General features: G+C 47.4%; 1 protein-coding gene across 4 annotated transcripts in view; it reads right to left on the bottom strand.

Annotated features, from left to right (window-relative positions):
• The window catches only part of HELQ (helicase, POLQ like), a 938,511-nt gene that overhangs the window by 588,722 nt on the left and 327,024 nt on the right, over positions 1-22,765 (bottom strand). For all 4 annotated transcript variants that reach the window (XM_069630384.1, XM_069630383.1, XM_069630386.1 and 1 more), the window contains one exon: positions 13,538-13,683. In XM_069630384.1, the coding sequence (XP_069486485.1) occupies positions 13,538-13,683 (146 nt within the window). The remainder of the gene's footprint in view (positions 1-13,537; positions 13,684-22,765) is intronic.

Below are 22,765 nucleotides of genomic sequence, written 5' to 3' on the forward strand. Positions count from 1 at the left end.
ATCCTACACTTGGCCCCATAACATACTCAGGTGCCAAAACCTAAAGGGAAGCAGACCCCAGCACTACAGGGAGCTAGCAAGGGCACGAAAAGGGACCTGCTGGAAAGGTGCTGGCAGCAGAATCCAGTAGAAGTCCCAGGAAACGAGACAGGAAATCAACATAAGGAGGCCAAGGACTTACAGGAGAACAGATACATGGCATGCAGCAAGGTAAACGGGCAGGAATGCCTTAAGAGCATGGAGGCAAGGATGCAGCATTGTTTCAAGAGCAAATGGTGAACCTAAAGGAAGAATTTAAAATCTCCCTGAAAGAGGTTAAGGAAGAGATCAATACCCTGGGCAACAGGGTAGACGTTATGGAACAGGGTCTTGCTGGATCAAATTGCCACGCCAACGCACAACTCCAACGCACAACCTGGAAATCCAGTCGGAGGATCTCGTAAATCGATCTAGAACGTTCGAACATTAGGATCAAAGGCTTGGCAGAGACAAATGCGGACGCAGACCTAAAGCTAATAGTCCAACAATGCTTTGCCACCCTCATAATAGAAGCCTCTCCAGTGGATATTCGCATTGATCGCATTCATAGGGTGGGCCCAGAAGGTTTGGAAGAGATGTGCTGGCAGCACTGGCCTCCTATGGAGAGAAAGAAAACAATCCTCCGACCTGCCAGGGGACAGACACCTATCACAATAAACGGATCACAAGTCCTTCTGTTCCATCACACTACAGAAAAGGAGAGCGATGAGCCCCATGACAAAGGCAATCATAGAAAAGAAGATGCCATACAAAAAGTCATTTCCCTTCGGCTTACTCTTTTCTTGGGACGGGAAGCAACAGAGGGCCACTACATGCTCTGAAGGCCTCTCAATATTGGGCTGGAGGAGCGGGAGTGGAACCCAGAGAGAATAGGTGAAAGGTCTACTGGCAGAGGAATAGACCTTGGGACTGGTCCACTGCAGAAGGGAGAAGAGGAGACAAACTCAAAGGCCCCCTAAAAGCAGGGATCCGGGGCTTGGGGAGGCAACACTGATTACATGGGAAAAGATCTAAGGGGAAGCAAAGGGGGAGGGGGAGAAATGTGAATGATGGGAGAGGAGTAACACAGTTGTAGCCAGCTGGTTATACAGGCCGGGTGGAGGATCTGTGAGGGCACCACTTGGAATCCACAGGTTATTTAACCTTCAATTCTCTGGGCAAAACGTGGGCCGGTTCCCAAGTCATTTTGGGATGCATCATAGGATCCCAAGCCTAGACCGGGTGAGGGATGGGGTGTAGGGGGAGGAATCGGAGGTCGGGGAGGGAAGGGATTGTGGGGATAGGGAATAGGGAAAAGCAGTGTCTGACATCACAAAGACGGTAGGTTAAGGGGATACAAAGTGAATAAAAGAAAACATATACTCTTAGAAACAATGAGATTAAAAAGAATCAATGACATTAAAAATACTTTCAAGATGATGGGTGGGAAGCTGCATCGGGGAACGCAGTGGCGACATATGAGGAATTGTAAGGAGAAACAATGGGAAGGGGCCCCAAAGAGATTGCACCATGGCAGGGAATACGTCATTAAGAATACTCTTGCATAACATACGGGGCCTAAACACCCCTAGCAAACAGAAGAAATTAGAAGCACAACTCAGAAGGGGGGCAGCCAATAGCCTTTTACAAGATACACATTAAAAGGGGTGACAGTTTTAGATTGCGCTTACATCAGTTTGCACACGACTACCAGGCAAATGGCAAAAATAAAACCGTTTTGATAGACCTCAGTAACATGTTGGGAGCTAAGGTAATTCGCACCCTGGGCGATCCCAACGGCAGATATTTATTCATTCAAATTCGTCTGGTGGATAGGGTATTCACGATAGGCACTATATATGCCACCAACCCGGGACAAGAGGCATTTGTAGATCAGGCCTTGGGGAAATTGGAAGGTTTTGCGGAAGGAGAGGTTTTCTTGACAGTTGAGTTCAATTTGGTCTAGGACCCAGACAAAGATAGGAGCAGCCAAGGACCCATCAGGGGTTACGGCCCATCCAGCACCTTAAGGGACAAGTTCTCAGATTTAGCACTAAGAGACCTGTGGAGAGCAAAAAAAGGGGACGAGTCAGGGCACACATGTTTCTCCCACGTTCATTGTACATGCTCTAGGATCGATTATGCATGGGGAACGCTAGGGGTACTCGGGGCACTGATGGAGGTAAGGGTAGACCCGATTTCCCTGTCTGGCCACGCCCTCATATTGCTGCAGTTAAGAGGGATGACACCACAAAGCCCGGTGTGGTCATTGAAGATGGGTAGGGAAGTGCTACATGACAGTAGCACGGGAAACACAGGAATAAAATCAGAACCTATTTTGAAATAAACGACACACAAGGGGTTCCTCTAGATGTAATCTGGGAAACATTTAAGGCAGTGCTCAAAGGGTAAGTAATCTCTCTCAATGCACAAAGGTCAAAAGAGAAGGACAGATAAAAAAATGACTGAGGCCAAACTAAGAGGTGCCCAAAGAGAATTGGAGGAAAAGAAGAATAAGGCAAACTATAGCAGGGTAAAGGATAGAATGAGACAATTAGATTTAACGCAAACGAGCAGGGCAGAGAAATCGCTACAGAATCTAAAACAGAGATATTATATTGGGGCGAATAAGGCAGACAAAATGTTAGCAGGACTTCTGAAACAACAGGAGTAATAAAAGTAACAGTTTTAAGCTGGCGGACAGCACTGTCTCTACAGAGTCCAGAGACATTATAGACTCCTTCTCGACCTTTTATGTGCAATTATACTCCCCAGAGAGACAAAATCAACAAATAAAACCGGATTATTTAGATAGACTCCAGATGCCTAAGGTGACGCAAGAAGACAGGGACTTTCTGGAAAAAGACATAACAGAGGAAGAAGTACAACAAATTATTAAATGTCTCACAGTAATAAAACGCCAGGCCCAGACAATTCCCTGTATTCTTTTATAAAATCCTAAACAGGGACCTCATACCATTTCTCACAAAATTCTGTAACTCTTTCCGGCAAACGAGGGGAATAACACGCTCCATGTTGGAGGAGAGGGTTGTCCTCTCCGGGAAACCGAATAAAGATCTAACGAGCTGCAGCTCATATCGACCCATAGCGTTGCTGAACAGGGACGCCAAGATATATACAGGAATTCCAGCGGATTGAATAAAGAACATATTGCCATCAGTGATTGGTCAGGATCAGTCAGGCTTCATATCCGGGAGACAAACGTGGGATAACACAAGAAAGGTAATTCATTTGATAAAGAAGGCAGAAGTCAAACAGACCCCAGTGGTACTTCTATCCATAGATGCCCAAAAAGCCTTTGATAGGGTAGAATGGCCATACCTTTTCCAAGTATTGAAGCATATGGGGTTCGGGCCAAACTATATTCATATGGTGAAAGCAAATTACAAAGATCCAGCGATGAGGGTCTCCAACAACTCGCACGTTTCCGACAATACGAATAGAGCAGGGCACGAGGGAGGGATGCCCCTTATCTCCCCCACTTATATGCAATTTATCTACAACCACCGCTTGCGTCAATTAGATTATACAAAAACATAAATGGTATCCCATTCGGTAGCGAAACACACAAGACTGCAGCATACGCAGACATGTTGATGACACTAGTGGAACTGGAAACATCAATTCCAGCCTTGTAGCAGTACTGGGGGAACAAGAAAATATGATGGTGCTTAAAATAAATATGACTAAGTCAGAATTGCAGGAGCTGGCCCCATCAAATAAACAATCCGCGTCCATGCGTAGGTGCTCTCCCTTCAGAACAGCCAGAGGTAGCATTTCATACTTAGGGGTAGAACCAACTAGCAAGATATCTACTCTATATAAGGCCAACTACCCAGGAATTCTAAAGAAAGCACAGGAAGACCTTGCCAGATGGACCCCCGCCCACCCTCTGTATATCCTGGCTGGGGCGAACAACGGTCAAAATGGTGACTCACCCCAGACTCTTTATAAATTCCAGACCCTTCCAATTGCAGTCTCGCAGTCGTTTTCTAAGACGCTAAACACAATGATATCCAAATTCATATAGCAAAATAAAAGCCCCAGGACCGCTTTAGATTTGCTTATGACTCAAAGGAACAAAGGAGGGCTGGGATTGCCAAACATAAATAGATATTACGAAGAGGCCCAACAGAGTGGTTCGAGAATGGCTTACAGAAAGCAGGGAAAAGGTTTGGGCACGGATGGACAGAGCCATGGCGGGTTGCCCACTAGCCGGGCTACTGTGGCTACCAGGGAAGGACATGCCCCTGAGTGCAATGCGCAGTGTGGTCCTTAGAACAACATGCAACATTTGGAATAGATGGATAAAGAAGGGATTCCTTTGAACTTGCCCCTCCAAATTCACCCCACTGTTCGGGAATCGAAGCTTCACCCCGGGGATGGAAAAGGGCAAATTTAGTCAATGGCGGAAACATGGGTGCAGAAAGGTGGGAGACATGGTGTGGGAAGGAGAGATAGTGACATTTCAGGAGTGCAAAGGTCATCTGGGTATGAAGGAAAGTGATAGATACAAATATATACAGCTGAGACAGTGGCTAACGCAGCCCGAGATACGTACCGCAACAACCAGACAGCTGACAGAATTCGAAAGATACATAACTACTCAATCCAGGGATAAACATTTAACTTTGAGCATATACGCGATCCTTCAGGGATGCTCAGTTCAAGAAAAATTGCCATACCAGGCAGCTTGGGGGGGAACAACAAGAATGGATATTCCACCGGAACTGTGGGAAGGGTTATGGAGAAATATCCTGGAGTTGACCAGGTCTATACATTTACGGGAGGCCTGGTAGAAGATGATTCTACAGTGGCACTACACGCCCAATAAACTACAAAATTGTATATATCAAAACCAGACAAGACAGCCCGATTGACTATTTTGATAACTGCCTGGCTGTTATTAGCAAAGAACTGGAAACAAAAAGACGCCCCCCACCACCCCACTTGGTCCGAAGGGATACATAAAATGTGGGACGTACTGGCAATGGAGTGGCTCACATACCAAATACAAGGGGAGGCAGATAAGTTTTGGATAGACTGGGGAGAGGTTTTGGAATACTTGAAAAGTGAATACATGCAACAATGGTGCCCACAATACCGGAGAATACTGGACCTGAGATGAACCCATGTGCAAATAGAATCAAGCTTTGAAAACCGAGTGGGGTAAGAACGTTTATGAGATCGAATTGGCTAAGATACTGCCGGAACCAAGGGAGGGGGAGTGGAGGGGGATGGGGCAGTTAAGGGGTGCAAATGTTGTAAAAATGCCAATAATTAAAAATAAAAAAATAAAAAAAGGTATACAGGAAAGCATGACCCAATAAAACAAATGCTGTCCATCTGAGGAAATAAGAGAATACCTTATTTGAATTGTTAGACTTTTGTTATTTAGGGGGAAGGACTAAGTTAGATATTATACCCTCAATACTTTTCACCCAAGAAAAGAACTAAATTCATATTCTTCATTGAAACATTTGATTGAGCTATTCTGACAACTCACTTTCAAAGAACTTTTGATTCAGGAAACCTTTATTTTAAGTTAAAGGATTAGTTCTGACAGGCAAGTTTACTTTAGGAGTTTTAGTACCTTGGGGCACCTTTTTTACTTCATAGGTGAAGTACATCTTCAGTTTGCGTTATTCACACAGGGATCGACTTACATTTGAGCATCTTGCTTTATTTTTTAAACTCTATTTTGATTGCACCTGCTTAAAGTATTTTCTTTAAGACAACCCAAAGTCTGAGATCCTTCTGTTCATATGTCACAATGGGTAAACATAAATAAGCCCTATTCTAACCTCCATTCTCCTCCTACATCTCAAATGAAAATTAAAACAACCAAGCCGACATACTTTAGGGCGTTGCATAAATAAAGGGATGGTTCCTGACCCTTACCCCCTGTGTTTCTCTACCATAGGCCCTTACCTCTGTTCACCATCCCGAACACCTAGTCTGTGTGCTGCTGGACCGCTGTCTCTGGGTCGCCAGCCCGGTCTCATTGGGTTCTCTTTCGAATCATGTTTCTCAGTCTTTCTCCCTTTCGTCTATTTTGCTTTCTTCCCAATTTGGGTCATTTCTGTCTCTCTCTCTCTCCACTCTCAACTCCTCTCCTTACTCCACACCTTGAGGTTCTTTCCTCCTTAGCCACTCTGGGGTTCCACTCTCTCACTCTGGGTTATCTCGGTTCTTTCCCCACACCGGAACTTGCCTCAGTCTCTCTCCCCACTCTGGGGCTTCTTGGTATTCTACCCACTATTGGCTGGTCTCACTCTTTCTCCTTGTTCCCCCTCTGCCCACCCTAAGGCTCCCCCGTATTTTCCCCACTCCAGAGTCTGTTTCACTCTCTTTCTTCGCTCCTTTCCACACACCAGGGCTTCTTGGATCTCTCCCTGCTGCGGGACTGGTCTGTCTTTCTCGCCACCCTGGGGTCTCTTGGTTCCTTCCCCACTCCAGGGCTTGCTTCTTTCCCTTTTATTTTATTTCTAGCATTTGTTACACGCCCAAACCCTGAGCTATCATGGCAGAGGTTAAATAGGAGAGCTCGTCCGGTTACAGCAGAAGTTACAATACAGGCAGGATTTCTTTTTCCAATACGAGCCCATTTCCTCAAACGCTGTATTCTGCATCTTGCGCCAAAGTGTTCTCTGCCATGGACTTCATAAGGTCCGGCATCGGCCCAAATAATTCTGCTATTAATGATTTCCATGCCATCAGGGTCTCTGTCTCCTCCTCCCCGCCTACATAGCTAGTTTCCTGCCATACCATAGTTTCAGCCTCCGCCCATTTCTGCAGATCCTTCCACCGTACCTCCACTCGTGGTTTATGGCATGTCTTCCATCCCATACCAATCCAAATCTTCGCAAGTACATATGCCAAGTCCTTTAGTTTACATACATGCTTAAGATTCGTTGGCCTAGGGAACCCTCCTAACAAGCAGGCCCACACAGAGTCCACCATGATCTTAATACCTCTTTCTGCAAGCTTGTGTGCCACTTCGCTCCAGAAGCGCTCAATGACCGGGCATGACCAAAACATATGCACCATGCCCACATTCTCTTCATCGCACTTAGGGCATGCTTGCCGTCCTGCATTCTTAAACCTATATATCCTTTGGGGTGTCATATACGCTCTATGCATGATATACAGCTGTATCTGCTTAATTCTAGCGTTCCTTGACACGATACCCCTGGGCTCGTTCCCACATCCCATCGTCCATCGGGGCTCCCACTTCCCCTTCCCATTCTTGCCTCAACCGTACTGCTTCCCTTCCCCACATTGGACATCATCATCTCGTATATTCTAGATATCTCGTGCCCTCCCTCTGCTATGTCATATATTAAGTCTATGGTAGCATCTGGTTCTTCCTCCAGTACCAATTCAGGCCAAGTATTCTTGATTCTCTGCACCAGCCTATGGTACGTGATGTACTGGCCTGTGTGCAACCCGGTTACCCCCCTCAACATCTCGAAGTCTATTAGAGCCCCCTCTTGTCATATATCTCCCATGGTCGCTATCCCAAACGGTTCCCAATGATTCCTGATTATCACTCGTAATTGCTTTTCTTCTCCCGCTAGTGCAACCAGTGGTACCTGTGTGGAACATGTGGAAGGGTTCTCCATCATTTGGCAGGCCCTATGCTACATCCTCCACCCAAGCACCATCATCTTGGGACGCCCCTCCATCTCTGCCCTGGGCAGCCACATAACTTCTCTCAAGTAAAATGGGGCGCAATCCTGGCCAAACAACCTGGATTCCGAGGTGCTCTCCTTAGAGAGCCATCTGGCCACGTATTGCAGCTGGCCTGCCACATATTAGACTTCGTAATTAGGCAGTTTGATACCCCCTTTCTCATAAATATTCTGTAGCTTCCAGAGAGCCACTCTGTTCCGTGTTCCGTGCCAAAGGAAGTCCCTACACATGCTGTCCAATCTAATGAAAAACTTATTTGGGATCCAGTACAGGATGTTCCCAAAATAGTGTAGTAAGCTAGGCAGGACACCATCTTCAACATCGCCCCACGCCCCATCATTGCCAGGGGCAGCTTTACCCAAAACCTCATGCAATTTTCGATTTTCTTAACAGCTACCTCAGTGTTACACCTCTGCTCTTCTTCCACAGTGTGGTATACATCTATCCCTAGATAGCGAAATGTACCCACTACCCATAGGATCTGAAACACCGGAAGTCGTTCCAAGGGGATCCCTTTATATCCGCCTAATGGGAACATGCTGGACTTCTGAGGGTTCACTGCTATACCTGACATCCCTGCATATCTTTCCATAACCTCCAAGATGTACTGGAGGTTTTCCTCCGGGTGTCGTAGATGCAACAGCACATCGTCTGTGTATAGGGATATTAGATGTCGTTCACTTCTTACCGCGATGCCTATCGTGTCATACTGTTGCCTCAGATAGATCGCTAATGGTTACAGAGCCAGTATATAAAGCATAGGGGACCACGGGCAACCTTGTCTGGTGCCCCTAAGGAGTTGCCACCTTTCCGATATCACTGCTCCCATTTTGACTCTGGCTAGTGGTTGGCTATATACCATTTTGGCCCACTGGAAATATCCTGGACCTATCCCGTAACGTGCCAGGGCCGCCATCAGCCATGGCCATTTGACCGAATCGAAGGGCTTTATCGCGGCTAGTGACACAATTGCCAGATCACCGTCATTCTCGTTCCCATATTCGATGACTCTATGGAGCCTTCTTAGATTATTAGATATATTCCTATTAGGGTCATAGCCTGTCTGATCCGGATGTATTAATTTGCCAATGACCCTCCTCAGTCTATTCGCCAAAACAGTTGTCAGTATTTAACTGTCTTGATTTAACATCGATAGGGGTCTGTATGAACCACAGCTTTGCCCGGACTTATTAGGCTGCCCAACTCATATGCCTCATTCAGCATATCCAGCAACGGGGGAAGCACCTCCTCTTTAAATGCTTTATAGAATTCACTTGGGAGTCCATCAGCACCCAGGGTCTTACTAGTGGGCAGCTTTCTCACCACCTTCTCTAACTCCTCTAGAGTAAACGGCTCATTCAGCTCCTCTCTTTCCTCAGCGCTGATCTGTGGCAATCCTATGTCCTGTAATCTTTCTACAATTGTCATGTGATTATCCTCCCCAACATCTTCATATAGCCGCCCGTAGTAATCCGCAAACTCATGGTTAACTCCCTCTTGAATGTCAACCACCCTCCCATCTTCCTTTGTTATCGTCCTAATCGTGGGTCTCAGAGTTTCACTCTTGTATAGCCATGCCAGGATCCTCCCTGGTTTATCCCCTCCCGCGTGCTGTCTCTCTATATATTTTTTGTAGTTGAGGTTACATAGTCTCTCACAGTGCCCAGCACATTTCTGCTGCAACCAGAGTATCGATTCAGTGTCTTCTTTAGTATTATTTCCCCCCTCTTGCGCCCTTTCCAGTTCCCATTCTGCTTCCCGGAGATCAGCCAGGATCGCCCCCTTGCAGTCCTTTGGGTTTAGCTATAGCTTCCCCCCGTACCACTACCTTGAAGGCTTCCCACAATGTGCCCGCCGAGTCCACACTACCAGTATTTGTCTCGAAATAATTAATGATCTCCTCTCTCATATCCTCCCTAAAGAGGGGGTCTCTCAGCGCTTCTGCTCTGAGACGCCATGTCGGTATCCTCGCCCTCGGAGGATGATATTGCCATCCAAGGATCAAAGGTGAGTGGTCGGAGAGGATCCTCGCTTTATATTCAACGTGCGTGATCTCTGTTAGTATCTCTCGTGTGACAAAGACATAGTCTAAATTTGTATGTAACTGTTACGGGGCAGAATAATGCGAGTATTGCTTATCTAAGGGGTGTCGCTCCCTCCATACATCTATGAACCCAAAATCATTCAGCAGTATTTGAAGGGCTGTAGCAGCTGGAGCTGGTCTATCCATTTTCCCCATCTGATCTACCTACCTTGGGGTTTAATACACAGTTAAAATCCCCCTCCCCCCCAAGATCACTGCACTCTCCACACACAAGCTGAGGTTGTTACTCAATGTCCTAAAATATGCTGCTGTATTTTGGTTCGGGCATACGTATTCACAATGCTTATCTCTTTGTTTTCCAACAGTCCCCTCAGTATGACCATCCTCCCATCCGTCTCAGCCAGCGTCTGTAGCAGCTGAAATGGGACGTGTGGCGCCACCCAAGTAATCACTCCCCTGGCGTACGCTGAATATGACGATCCCACTACCGTCCCCTTCCATTTCTTCACAATCATCTCAATCTTGTCTCGCGTCAGGTGTGTTTCTTGCAGTAAGGCTATACCTATCTTCTGTCTACGTAGGTATAGCATAACCTTGTTCCTCTTCAAATAGCTATTGAGCCCCCTGACATTCCAGGTGATTACTTTAAGGTTCCCCATGACATGGTGAGGTCCCCCCCTCCTTTCTCCCATGTGGCCCAAATCCAACTGCATAACTCGTCTATATGGGCTCGTTTCCCAACTAAAATCCCCTTAACTAAGAACACAACAAACCCCCCAAACTCCATTCTTGTCACCCATGTGGTTCTCAGCTCTGTTATGGCTGCCAGTACCGAGGTTTTTTCTCCTTCAGGGCTACTGTCCATCATAGCTGCCGTTTTGCTTTGCACCGGAGCAGTGGGGGTCCGTTGTGCCTTAGCAAAGACCTCCATTGTGGATTGTTTACTCCTGGCCTTGGGTCCTTTTACTGACATCGTGCAGGCTAAGCTCAGTTTGCATTTCCAGTTTCTCTGTGCCGTGCCGGCACGTGTCTCTGTATTCCAGTGACACCACCAAGTCAGATCAGGCCCAAACTCCTCGTCCACAGCAGGTTGCAGCTTACGTTGGCGCAAACTATTTTATTCTCCGAGCGGGTCATGTCCTCCCACGTACCTTCTCTGGCTGTTGTGATCAGCACCCCGTTTACATCGCTAGGCCACCAGGCGCTCCTGCTTATCCACCACCAGCGCAACTCAGGCCTGTAGCGAGTCCAAAATAACATATACACTCCACTACCTGCCGCCTCTTCTCCATATTGTGCCGACATCCGGCAAATGTCCAGGATGGACCCAATTGTTGGCCACTCTATGTTTTCTGTGCCCTGCTTCAGTCGGGGGATATTTACAGATAGCAACATTGTCGTCCACATCCTATGCGGCTCACCAAGCTGACATTCCACTCAAATCCATTGGCACTCGTTAGCTTTTGCAGTCCCGCGTTATGTTCGGCCGGCGTCCGGGGCCCCGCTGGAGTCATTTGTGAGTCACACGTGGGCAGCGTCCTTCCCAATGATCTCAACGCCGCTCGCGGTCCGAGTCTCTGTCACAATGTTCTCGAGCAACAGGGAGCCGCGCAGACTCCAGGTGCCTTACGTCCGCACGGCCACTCTGTCCAAGTATGGCGGTCGCTTCTCCCGTTTAAGCCCCATAGTGCTGCCACATTGTTACACTAAGAGAATACCCGGGGCAAGCTTTACGAGTGCTGCGCAGCGCGTCCTGTGGGGCAACTTTCATTCGTTTCCCATTGCCGTTCTGCTGCATTTGGTCCTCCCCGAGGCCGTGGGTGAAATCTCTGTTGTCCGCCATCTTGGCGGCAACGTATCAGCACGGCCGCATACCCAAAGTTCTATTTTCTCCGGAGTGCCAAACACAATTCACTTGATATCCGAGCCAGCCGCAGGGTACCTATTCAGACACCCTTAGCTTCATTTCTGGGGCGCAAGTAGCATTTTCCAGGCATAATTTCCAGGTTCAACGTTGGATCGGCAGGAGCTGCACCAGGAGGCACGTCCTATTCCATGGCTAGTTAGCCACGCCCCCACAATACAGGCAGGATTAGTTGCATAGTTAGTTGCCAAACAGTCAAAACTGTTTGAGAGACAAGTTAGTTACAGTATGCCGAGCATTACAGGTTACAGAGGTACTGATTCGAATTTATTGAATAGCCATGTTTTGGTAAAGGGTTGGTGGGAAGGCTAATTTCTAATGTGCATAGGAAGGGAGTTCCAGATCTTGGGTGCAGCTACTGGCAAGCGGAGGCCCCCTGCCCTGGAGTTCTTTAACCTTGGGACGAATAGGTGTGTGCTAGAGCTTGATCTGTGGGATCTAGTTGACTTTTTCTGGGTGACACAGTTATTGAGGTATGAGGTGGCATCATTGGTAATACATTTGTGTGCAATGATAAGAGACTTAAATAGGATTTTAGCATGGATGGGTAGCCAATGGGCTTCTCTCCTAATGTGGGAAATATGGTAATTTCATTTTAATCCAGAGGCTGCTCGTAAGGCTTTGTTTTGTAGTAATTGCAATTTAGCTAGATTAGTACTGGTACTAATACTTTCCTGACTGGGTTTTTTCTGCCCTCTCCTGCTTCGGGGCTTATTTCTCTCCTTCCCCCCCACCCTGGGGTTTTTCTGCCATGTCCTGTGTAAAGTGTGGATCTCCTCAGGAGGCTTGTGCAGTGGGGCCAGTGTTTTTCTTGCTGCGAAGCCGCTTACACGACTTGTCGACTGGACTCTGGTTCGGTTGTTGGCATTCCTTCTTTCTGGGTCTCTCTGTGCGAGGACCGGTGGACAGCTCCTTCTTTGGGCCGGTCCTCATACCTCTGAGGTTCTCTGCCATGCTTTCCCAGTCATTGCTGGGCCACTCCCCTTATCCACCCACAAGGCCTTGCTAGAGCACAGCCAGGGCGCCTCTTCTGGCATTCTCTCCTCCTTCAGATGACGTGCCTCCAAGAGGCTGTTCTTTCAGTCTTTTTCCGGGTTTCCTAGAAGGACTAGGTAAACTGAGGGTCAGAAGCACAGCCAGCCATTAATGTGGTCATATGATTATTATCCACTTTAGTGCCTACATACCCCATAAAGATGTAGTGTCAGGGCGGGACGAGGGATAGTGTCTTGAGTCCCTTTCTGGGGTTTTCCTCCCCCCCCCCACCAAAGGGGAGTCAACTCCAGCGGGTTCCCTGTTACTGTATAACCTAGGGGTTGTTAAAGGCAGCAGGCTTGCCTCCCTAGTTCCAAGGGGGGTGGCTCCCCACCTTGGGTAGTGGCAACAACTCTTCGGATTCATCACAATGTGCTATTTGGCAGACCCCTAGTATCATTCCCTCCGAATCACAGCCCTGGTCCCCGATTACTGGATCATCGAAAATGTAAGCTGAATGTTGCAGATACTAGTGTACATATGCATTAATTAAGGAAACAGGAACTGCCAAAAGAGAAAAAAAATATTGCATTTAAAATTTCGTTACAAGCTCTGTGTGGTGGAAAGATCAAAATTAATCACAATAAAAACTATCCCTGATGCATGTAATTTATCTTAGTCTTTTATATTAGGAAAATATATGTGTACCTAGTGCAGCAGTGCAAATTCAACTGCAATCAAGAAGTGGTTAAAAAAATGGCCAGATTGTGATAAATGCAGTAGCTACCCACACATTAGCAGGATCGGAACTCATCAAAAATTCTGCATGATTCCGAACTCAAAAAATAAAGTACACTTACTTGCTGAGGTACTTGCAGATCATCTCGGCAACATTCTCGCAGTTCTTTTTGGTCGGACAGAAGACCAGGCAGGAGTTAGTTGGAATAACCTCAGTCACCAATGCTATGAGATGGTCAGGGTCGATCTTTTGCATATTTCTGGAGTACTGAAGAAATAAACAGATTACAACACAAACCATCTATGGTTTTCTTAAGTGATAAACTGCTGCTTAACACATCAATTTACAGATATCGGCTTTGTTTAAAATATAAGCAACTGCCAAGCTTCTTCCCACCTTCAGGTATCAATGTAATGAAGTAAACAAATATGTAATTGGAAATAAACAAAACCAATTACGGTCATGGTAATTCAGGTATTCTGTCCATGGCTCATCCTCCTTCACAGCTTGCTGGGCAATTCTGCAACAGGGTGTGCCAGAAAACAGCTCTAAAGACACTGCATACAATTTAGAATATAGAACTCCGCTATGTGACGCCCTCCATTTCATGCCCAGGTACCCCTGCCCCACATTATAGCCATGTGCAGCAGCCCAACTGCCAGTTCACCAATCTTTATGGCAAGCCTAAAAAGAAGCACTGGGATAGCGACGAGGGGATGGATGGGCGAGAGTTGTGAAATAGAGCCGCCATGTACTAGGAGTACCTGAATCACCAGGAAGGTAATTTGCTACTCGCTATTCCAACTTGTTGGAAATAGATCACAGCAAAACATTTCCTTTGGAGGATAGTTGGCATATGTCAAGTGGTTTCAGGTTAATATAGTACACCGTTCCTCCAAGTTTCGAGACCAGATCCAAGGAATAGTGCTTACAGAACACATACACTAGCCCACATGGCCAGCCCACAGACTTCAGGAATGGACACATGACTTTAGAAAGCTACTGATGCAGTCTTAGATGGAACGCACATCTAGTTGCTTGGGAAGAAGGGGACCATGCAAAATGCAAGTCTAAGAAATGCATGCAACATTCCATCTGGCAGTGGTGGTTTTGGATACCTTGATTCCATGGGAAACGCCACAATGATTAGCAAAGATGTTATTTGACTGGCAAAAAAAAATAGTCCTGTCCAAATAGAACTTATTGTCCTGGCCACATGTACATTTTGTAGGGCCTCTTTAGCTCGAGAACCCTGAAGCCAAGTCTAGAAACAAATATCTAAATGAATTGGTACAAAAAAAAAAGTCAGACAGGACGTTGGTATGAAGGCCAGAATGGTTCTTAAAAACACTGTCAGCATGAAACACTGTAGGGATCCTTACAGGACAAAGCCTGCCACGCTCACCTTCCTGGCAGAGGTAGCTGCAACAAAGATGACAGACTTCCAGGACCACGAGGTCAAGGACACAGGGAGCCAGAGACTTCATCCATTTTCCCAATAGAGAAAGCAGAAATAGGTTTTCGTTTCAATGAGGTGGTGGAGGGTTTCAGATTTAAGGTACATATATATTGAATGGTCAAATTGACTCCTAATGGCTTCATTCTAAAGAGAAAAGAGGTTCTCGCTCATGTTAAATGTAGACTGCAATAACCCAAACATACTGTTTGCAAGTCAATTGTGATCCTAAATGTACTCTGAGGCATTGGTAGACAAAGCCAATTGGGAGGGAAGATCATGGAAGGAGACAGAGTAGAAGGTGGCCCTCAAGAGTCCATCAAAGCAGAGCCTTTAATATCTACGGGTAAACCTCCAATAGCTTGTGGTGAGTCCCGATGCTGATCCCACTGAATGGGCAGCTAAAACTGGATCTTCTACATCCCGAGCCTTATAAAGAGCACCACACAAATGCAAGTCCTAAAGGCTGAGAATGTTTTAGAACCAGAGTGCTTGTATCATGGCACATGACTGAAAAACTTTAATCGTCTCTCTGATGGTGGCAACCCTGTCTGGGGGATGAAAGGCTATCCCAAGCAAAGTGCCAAGAACTGCAATGAGGAAAAGTAAATCCTCTCTATCGGAGACAGGTTCGATTATCTTGTTCCGCAAAACTCTGTGACTGAACATAGTGTTGCATACTCTGAGCGTGCTACAAAAGCAGGCTCCTGTAAGGGGCTCTGATCAACTAATGCTTACCTGCCTGGGCCTTTGCGAGACGTCCTGAAGACACTGTGATGCCAGTCCCTGTTAGGTAATTTTATTTTAAATTCTTTTTATTAGCATTTATAAAACATACATTTGCACAGCGTTGATCTTTGTTCACTGTTTCAAGCATAGTAAGCGTACATTCAAGGCAAGCTGCAAGCATAAGAAACAAATAAACATATTTAACAGAACAGGTCAAAATTCTCCACGCATGTAAACTAGGTATTTAGCATTTTGCTTCTATATTCATGCCAGATGTGTGGGGACTCCCAATGGTCAGTCTTTATTAGTGTTGCGGGTCATGATATTTACTGTTAGGGGCATAGTGGGTACTTGGCAAGGCATTGAACTCAGGAAACCATGATATCAATGCAACCTTCTATATAATAGCGCGATATTCACAGTGGCTTGTCACCGGAGGGGTGGAACACGTCCCTCATCAGTAGTTCCACCAGAATTTGCTTCAAGGTTGTGTGCTGATCTAACTCACACTCTAGTCTGTGCCTCAGTCCAAGTCTAAAAGCCTCTGTGGCAGCGTAAATATTGCAGGCCCCCAGTCGATTTACAGGCAATGGCAATGCATCGCTTAGCAAGAATGCATGCCAGATCCATAAACTTAATGAAGTGTTTATGTTTGCTGTTCCTCGGGTATGCACTCCTTCGGGCTCCAGGTATACCTTGTAACCCCAGCCTTTCTACACGCTTGCTCAATGCATTTCTAGAAACTCTGTACCTTTGTGCAGCCCCAAAACATATGAACCAACTCCGCTTCTGTACTGCCACACCAGGGACATGTCGGTTGTTAAATTTGGCCCGGCTGCTAGACTTCATGTAGGTGCGGAGCAGTACGTTCATTTGAAACAGGCATTCCTAGACACCTCCCGGGGAAACCAAGTATGCATTTCCACTCCCGTTCACCCTGAGGTCTGCCTCCCAGCGTGCTTTCAGCTCAGAGCTCTGAGGGTTGGGTCTTTTGGCCAGGCCACTGTATGGTCTAGATACCAGTCGCCAACCGTCTTCCAGGGAATACATCAAAGACAGTAATGGAATCGCCTCTGGTTCTTCAGGCCACCCCGACCATTTCTGTTTAGCTACCCCCACTAATCTCATATTGCAAAAACGGACCCCTGGGCAGCCTGTTCTGTTCAGTAATGGCATCTAGTTCTTTGAATTGACCATTCTCGTACATATCGCCCCAAGTAGAGACACCCCAGCCCTCCCAGCGTCGTGCTGCTGCAATGTCTTCCCTGTTTCTGCATACGTCCACGACTATCGGGCGAGTACCAGCAGTCAAGTTTCAATAGTTTCAGCGTTCTGCCCCACACCTTCCTGCCCAGGTTAATTAATAAAGGGGTAGCACCCAAGCAGTTCAGCGGTAACCATAGCACTTCCTTAAGGTAGGCCGGGGCCACCAGTTGCTTTAATAACAGCAACTCAGAAATACGTCACCTGACAGCAACTTACTGATAAAGCCGAGTTGCGCCACTAGCTAGTACCATTCCAGATTTGCACACCTCCTTCCTTGTAAGGTAGGCACAGTGTTGCAAGGGCAGACTTGTGGCGAGACGAGTCCCATAGGAATGCCCTGATCAGCAAGTCCAACAAGCAGAAGGAGGAGACATTAATGGAGTAATGAACGTTAGCGAAGAAATACAAAAATCTGGGTAATACAATCATTTTTGTAATCGCAACCCTGCCCATCAGCAACAATGGAAGCCTAGACCAAAACGTCATTGACCTCCTCAGGCCTTTCACCACCGCAGCCTTTGTGTGCATGCCTTCAGGCGTGTGCATGATGTGTACCCCTAAGTATTTAAAGGATTCCACATACCACGGTAAATCATCAGCATTAATGCCCCGGAGACCTGCCAATGGAAACAGGCAAGATTTCTCCCTGCTGAAAAATATTCCAGACAGCTTGGCAAAGTTGTCCAGTACCTCCATAACTGTTGGAAGATTATGCTGGGGGTCCCCAAGGTAGAGCAAAATGTCATTGTCGTATAGTAATATTAAGTTACCAGTGCCATCAACCCATATACCTGCCTCTAGGAATTCTTTGAGTCGGTAGACCGCTAAAGGCTCCAGTGCCAGTATGTACAGCATGGGCGATAACGGACATCCCTTGCCCGTTCCCCTCTATGTCCCACACCGCCGACACCTACCTCCAGATTTAACCCTTGCAATCGGTGATACATATAGGATCTTTAACCAATGTATGAACTGCTCGCCAAACCCAAATTCCTGCAATACTGCAAACAGCCATTCAGCTATTCCCAATGCAGTGAAACAAAAGCTTTGATCACGTCGAATGACACCACTGTGCATTGTTCAGGGCTATCATTGGTCTGCGCACTAATGTGTTGCAGACGACAAGTTCAGGGCAGCGTTACGGCCAGAAATAAAACCAGTCTGATCACTATGTATCAGACCCCCAATTACGTTGCGAAGTCACCCCGCCAGTATTGGCGTCAAGATTTTCATATCATAATTTAACATGGCTAGCGGTCGATAGGATTCACATTTATCTGTGGGTTTCCCTGGCTTAGGAATCGGAATTACCAGAGTTTCCCTCATACTTGCCGGGAGTTCGCCTTTTGTGTAGGCTTCTTAAAAAACCTTGAGCAACACCGGGGCCACAGTTGATGCATACATTTTGTAAAATTCGGGTGGGAGCCCATCGCTGCCCAGGGTTTTACTAGTGGCAAGCAAAGTAATCGCATATCGCACTTCTTCGACCGTGATGGCTTGGTCCAGTGCGGCCTGGCATGCAGCCTCTAGTCTGAGGAGCCTTATTTCTGTGAGAGCATCTGTCACCTCCCCTTCCTGGACCAGTCCCTCATGGCTTTACAGTTGGGAGTAATACTTGGCAAAAATACTATTCATTCTAGCTGTGTCCTACACATGCAACCATTTTCGTCTCTTAAGTGGCCAGGTGTCTGGGGTGTTCCCTCCTGCAGAGCCACGATAGGCCTATCATCCTCTCCATGTGCTCTGGTATTTCTAACAGTCTAATCAAATTTGGGTAGCCTCCCCATGTCTCAAGGCAGCGACTCCAGGTTTCAGCCAACTTTTCTTCACCGGTCTGTGACCCGCCTCCCGAGCCTCCATGTCCCAGATTTCATTCCCTAACTTTTCCAGGTCCGCCCTCAGTGTTCTACGGATGCCCCCCGCACTAGCTATGACATCTCCCCTTACCACAACTTTCAAGTTTTCCAACACAGTGCCCCAATCCTTTACGCTGCCTACGTTTCACTATAGAAACTCCTCCAACATCTTCTGCAGCTTATCTCTGAAGATGGATGGTAGGCCTGGGAATAATAGTGGGGAGTGGTCAGATATTGTCTGAGCCAGGTACTCTGCTTCACCTATATCTACCATTTTCGTCCGGCCGACAAAGAAGTAGTCAATCCTGGTATAGAGGGTATGGGGCGAGGAGTAAAAGGAGTAACCCCTATGCTCAGGATTCAGTTCTCTCCAGACATCCACCAAGTCATAATTGGTAAGTGCCGCATTGAGAGCTGCAGACGCAGGTGCCAGACATCCCTGAGTGGGAGAAGACCTGTCCCACATTGAATCCCGGGTGCAATTAAAATAGCCTCCCCATATGAAAAAACACTCCCACTGATGCGCGATTCGAGCACAGAGTGTCTTAACATGTTTTGGAATGCCATGATTTGGGAAATAAGAGTTAACTATACACACCTCGATGTGGTCTATATAACCCCTCAAAATGAGATATCTCCCATCCCTGTCCGCTTCCACCTCCAATAGCTGAAATGGTACAGTATTGTTTATCCACGTAAACACCATTCTAGCATACTGAGAGTATGCCAGCCCGTACCCCCGAATCCCCCAGCGTTGTTTGACCCCTCCAGTTCATGTCAGGTGGGTTTTCTGTAGCAGGGCAATAGACAGGTTTTCTGTAGCAGGGCAATAAACACCTTTTTCTGATTTAAAATGGATTTCACTCGATTCCTGCGCAAATAGGTGCCCAGCCCTCGCACGTTTCATGTCAATACCTTAATGGGGGGTCATGGGGTCATTGTGCAAATATCCAGAACCTATTCTGCGCACCCAGGCAGCCCCCCACCATTTTTCCATGCCTGACCCTGAGTCGTGGGTCACCCTTCGCCGACCTGTCCCCATTTCCCTTCCCAGCCCGAGAATCTTATTGTGTGTCATGTGTACCCAAATGCGTGAAGAACGCGTAACCAACAACCTGGTAAACCAAACAAACTTTCGCCCATCAACTGCATAGTGTGTACAGCGCTCAGGCATACCCGCACCGCTCAGGCCTACCCAGGCCATTGTGTGCAGAGTATTGGATGTCAGCAACAGGCCACCACCAGCCTATGTGTGGGACAGACCAGTAAAATCAGTGGTAGGTGATGAAACATTGCCCCCATCGTTGCTGAAAACAATTGTAATGATGGAAGTAAACCTCGTAAGGCACCTGCGAATAGGCAGAAGGCCTGCCATTTTAAGCCCAAGTGCTCAATCCCTGTAGTGAAGCCAACCCGCCCCAATGTTAACACTGACTGCATCATGTGATGGGGTCCTCCCTACAAGTCAAAATATTATGCTCAAGCCACATGCTGGTCCCTGCAGTGGTTTCTAGGAAGTGTGCTCTGCCATTGTAGATCATTTTGAGCCTGGCAGGATACATGAGCTTATATTTACCATTTAGGTGCCCGATTCTCGCTTTAATCGGTAAAAAAGAATTCCTGGCTCTCTGGACCACCAGCGTGTAATCGGATAAATGGCAATTTTGGAGTTGCCCCACTGGATCTCGCCACCCTCCCTTGAGTGCTTCAAAATCACCTCCTTGTCTTGAAAGTTTAAAATCTTTGCAATAACTGGTCTAGGGTTTGACTCCGGTGGAGGCCTCAATTGCAGAGAGCGAAGAGCGTGCTCACCCGCAAAACCTTGCGATAGGTTCCCGGCGCCAATTTCCTGCAGCATTAAGTTCTGCACATATTGGGTGGGGTTCGAGCCCTCAAGACCCTCCGGGAGCCCAAGCAACCTAACATTGTTCCGTCGGGCCCTCCCTTCAGCATCTTCGGACCGCAGCTGCAGGGCGTTGTTCCTTCTCTCCAACTCCTTGACCTGGGCTTCCAGGACCTTCGTAGACTCCCGTGTTTCATTCAGCTCAGTTTCCGCCGACGTTACCCTTTCAGCCAGGTTACAGACATCCTGTCGCAGCAGCTGCATATGTAATTTAACCTCATCTATTCTCCATTCCAATTAGCATCTTAGCGCATCCATTGCCGCCACCACAGGTCTTCCTGGGTGTCCGTGCCAAGAGTACATGACGGTCTGTCAAGCAGATGTACTCTGCACCGAATCTCGGGGCCTGCCCGCATTATTAAACAAATCCATGATCATGGATTTGCCCTGGTCTGTGGTGGGGGACATTCATTTAAGGATGAAGCAGCCAGTGGCCAGAGACCCAGCTTTAATTTCCACGCTACAGTGCGCTCATTCAGTTATCCGCTGTTACACTCACCTCGCTCCCACGGGGGCATCGATCTGAACTGGCCAGCTGTTGATGCCACCAGTGAGGCACGTAGTGCTAAGATGATGGACTGGACTGGCCTACCCAGCTTCGTTTGTTCGTTGGAATATCCTTCTGATGGTTTGGAAAGAAGAGCTCTCCATCCTGCTTCGAGCGCAGGGGCGTGTAGATGACCAGTTTCTTCACTGGCGTGGAGGAGTTGGGGAGTTCCAGAACGGTATTAACTCAAAGAATGCCGGCAAGACGCCGTAAGTCTGTAGTTCGTAAGAGTTCAAAACACGTCTGACCTTCACTCTATCCAATTCCTTTTAGGTTGCTGAGTTGCCCTTATGAAGAGTTCCACTTGGCAACCGGTAAGATGCAGGTAAGGGTTTATATTATCCGGCTCAGTCCGATAAAATGGTGTCAAAGTATAACATGTGGCTTTTCCCCCATTGAGGCGCTGATGTGGTATGAGGTCTTGGGGATTGATGCCTCCAGCGGTAAAACCAGGTAAGTCTTTTGGGAAAAAATCGTTTTCCCCTTATTGCGCCTTGCTGTTCTGTTGTTTTCCCATAGGGGCCGGGGCACGGCGGAGATGCAGCGGAGGCTGCGCCGACCCGAAATGAGGTAAGTACCCCCTGTGGTAAATCAGGTAAGTCTTGGGGGGGTAGCTTGTACAGTCTTAGAGTATCTCCTTGGCTCACCTTTCTGTTTTTGTCTCCTCAGGTGTCGGAGAGCGGCCGCGAGATGGAGAAGAGCGTGATGGAATGCTGAAGTGCTGCAAGGCAGGTGAGTACAGCGCGGCACTGCAGGATGCGAAGTAAGGTGTTTTTTAAAGTCTTCTTCTCCAGCTCCGTGGCGTGATGGATCAGGATTCAGGTAAGGATTAAAGGTAAAACTCCTATTCTGACCTTTCCTCCTCCTTTCTTCTTGTTTCCAGGAGCTCCGGACTCGAGGCGGGCGTGGCTGAAGACTGGAAGCTGCTGCAGGCACGGTGAGCGTTACGCTGCTGGATGCAGAAAAACGCAAAGCGTCTGCTGCTGTCCGGGCGTGGTTTAAATAGCCTTGGAAGTAGTCCCAGGTAAGTATTCTTCCACAGCCCCACCCGAGTAAAAAGTAGTCCCTTAGGTAAAATAGTCCCTCCTAAGCCTCATTTGGTTTATGGCTTCTTGCAGCATGGTCTGCATCAGGTAAGTTTGCACAATGGTCTGCATCAGGTAGGTTTTCTACTATAAGCCTGGCGCCCATGGAGCCAGGACTGACTCTATTCTTATGAGCCTGGCGCCATAGGCGCCAGGACTGCACCCAAACAGCCCCTAGCTGGGGTTTTTGGGCTTGCTCCAAATTGCATGATGCCTGCTTCTGGGGTTGCTGGGCCTGGTCTGGTTTCCCGGGGGCAGGCATCATGACAGCACTCCCCCTCAAGGCCCCTCCTAAGGTCGTTCTTCCCCTTGGCTTTGGTTTGTTTGGGAAATCTTGGTGGAATTTCTTCACCAATTGAGGTGAATGCACGTGGTCACTAGGTTCCCAAGACCTTTCCTGTGGTCCGTAACCTTTCCAGTCGAATAGATAGAAGAGTTTTGACCTCACCCTTTTTGAGTCCAAGATGTTCTTAACTTCAAATTCGGGTTCCCCGTCTTTGGGGATGG

This window comes from Ambystoma mexicanum, chromosome 6q (assembly GCF_040938575.1).
Source record: "Ambystoma mexicanum isolate Mex_15411 chromosome 6q, UKY_AmexF1_1, whole genome shotgun sequence".
Lineage (NCBI taxonomy): Eukaryota > Metazoa > Chordata > Amphibia > Caudata > Ambystomatidae > Ambystoma > Ambystoma mexicanum.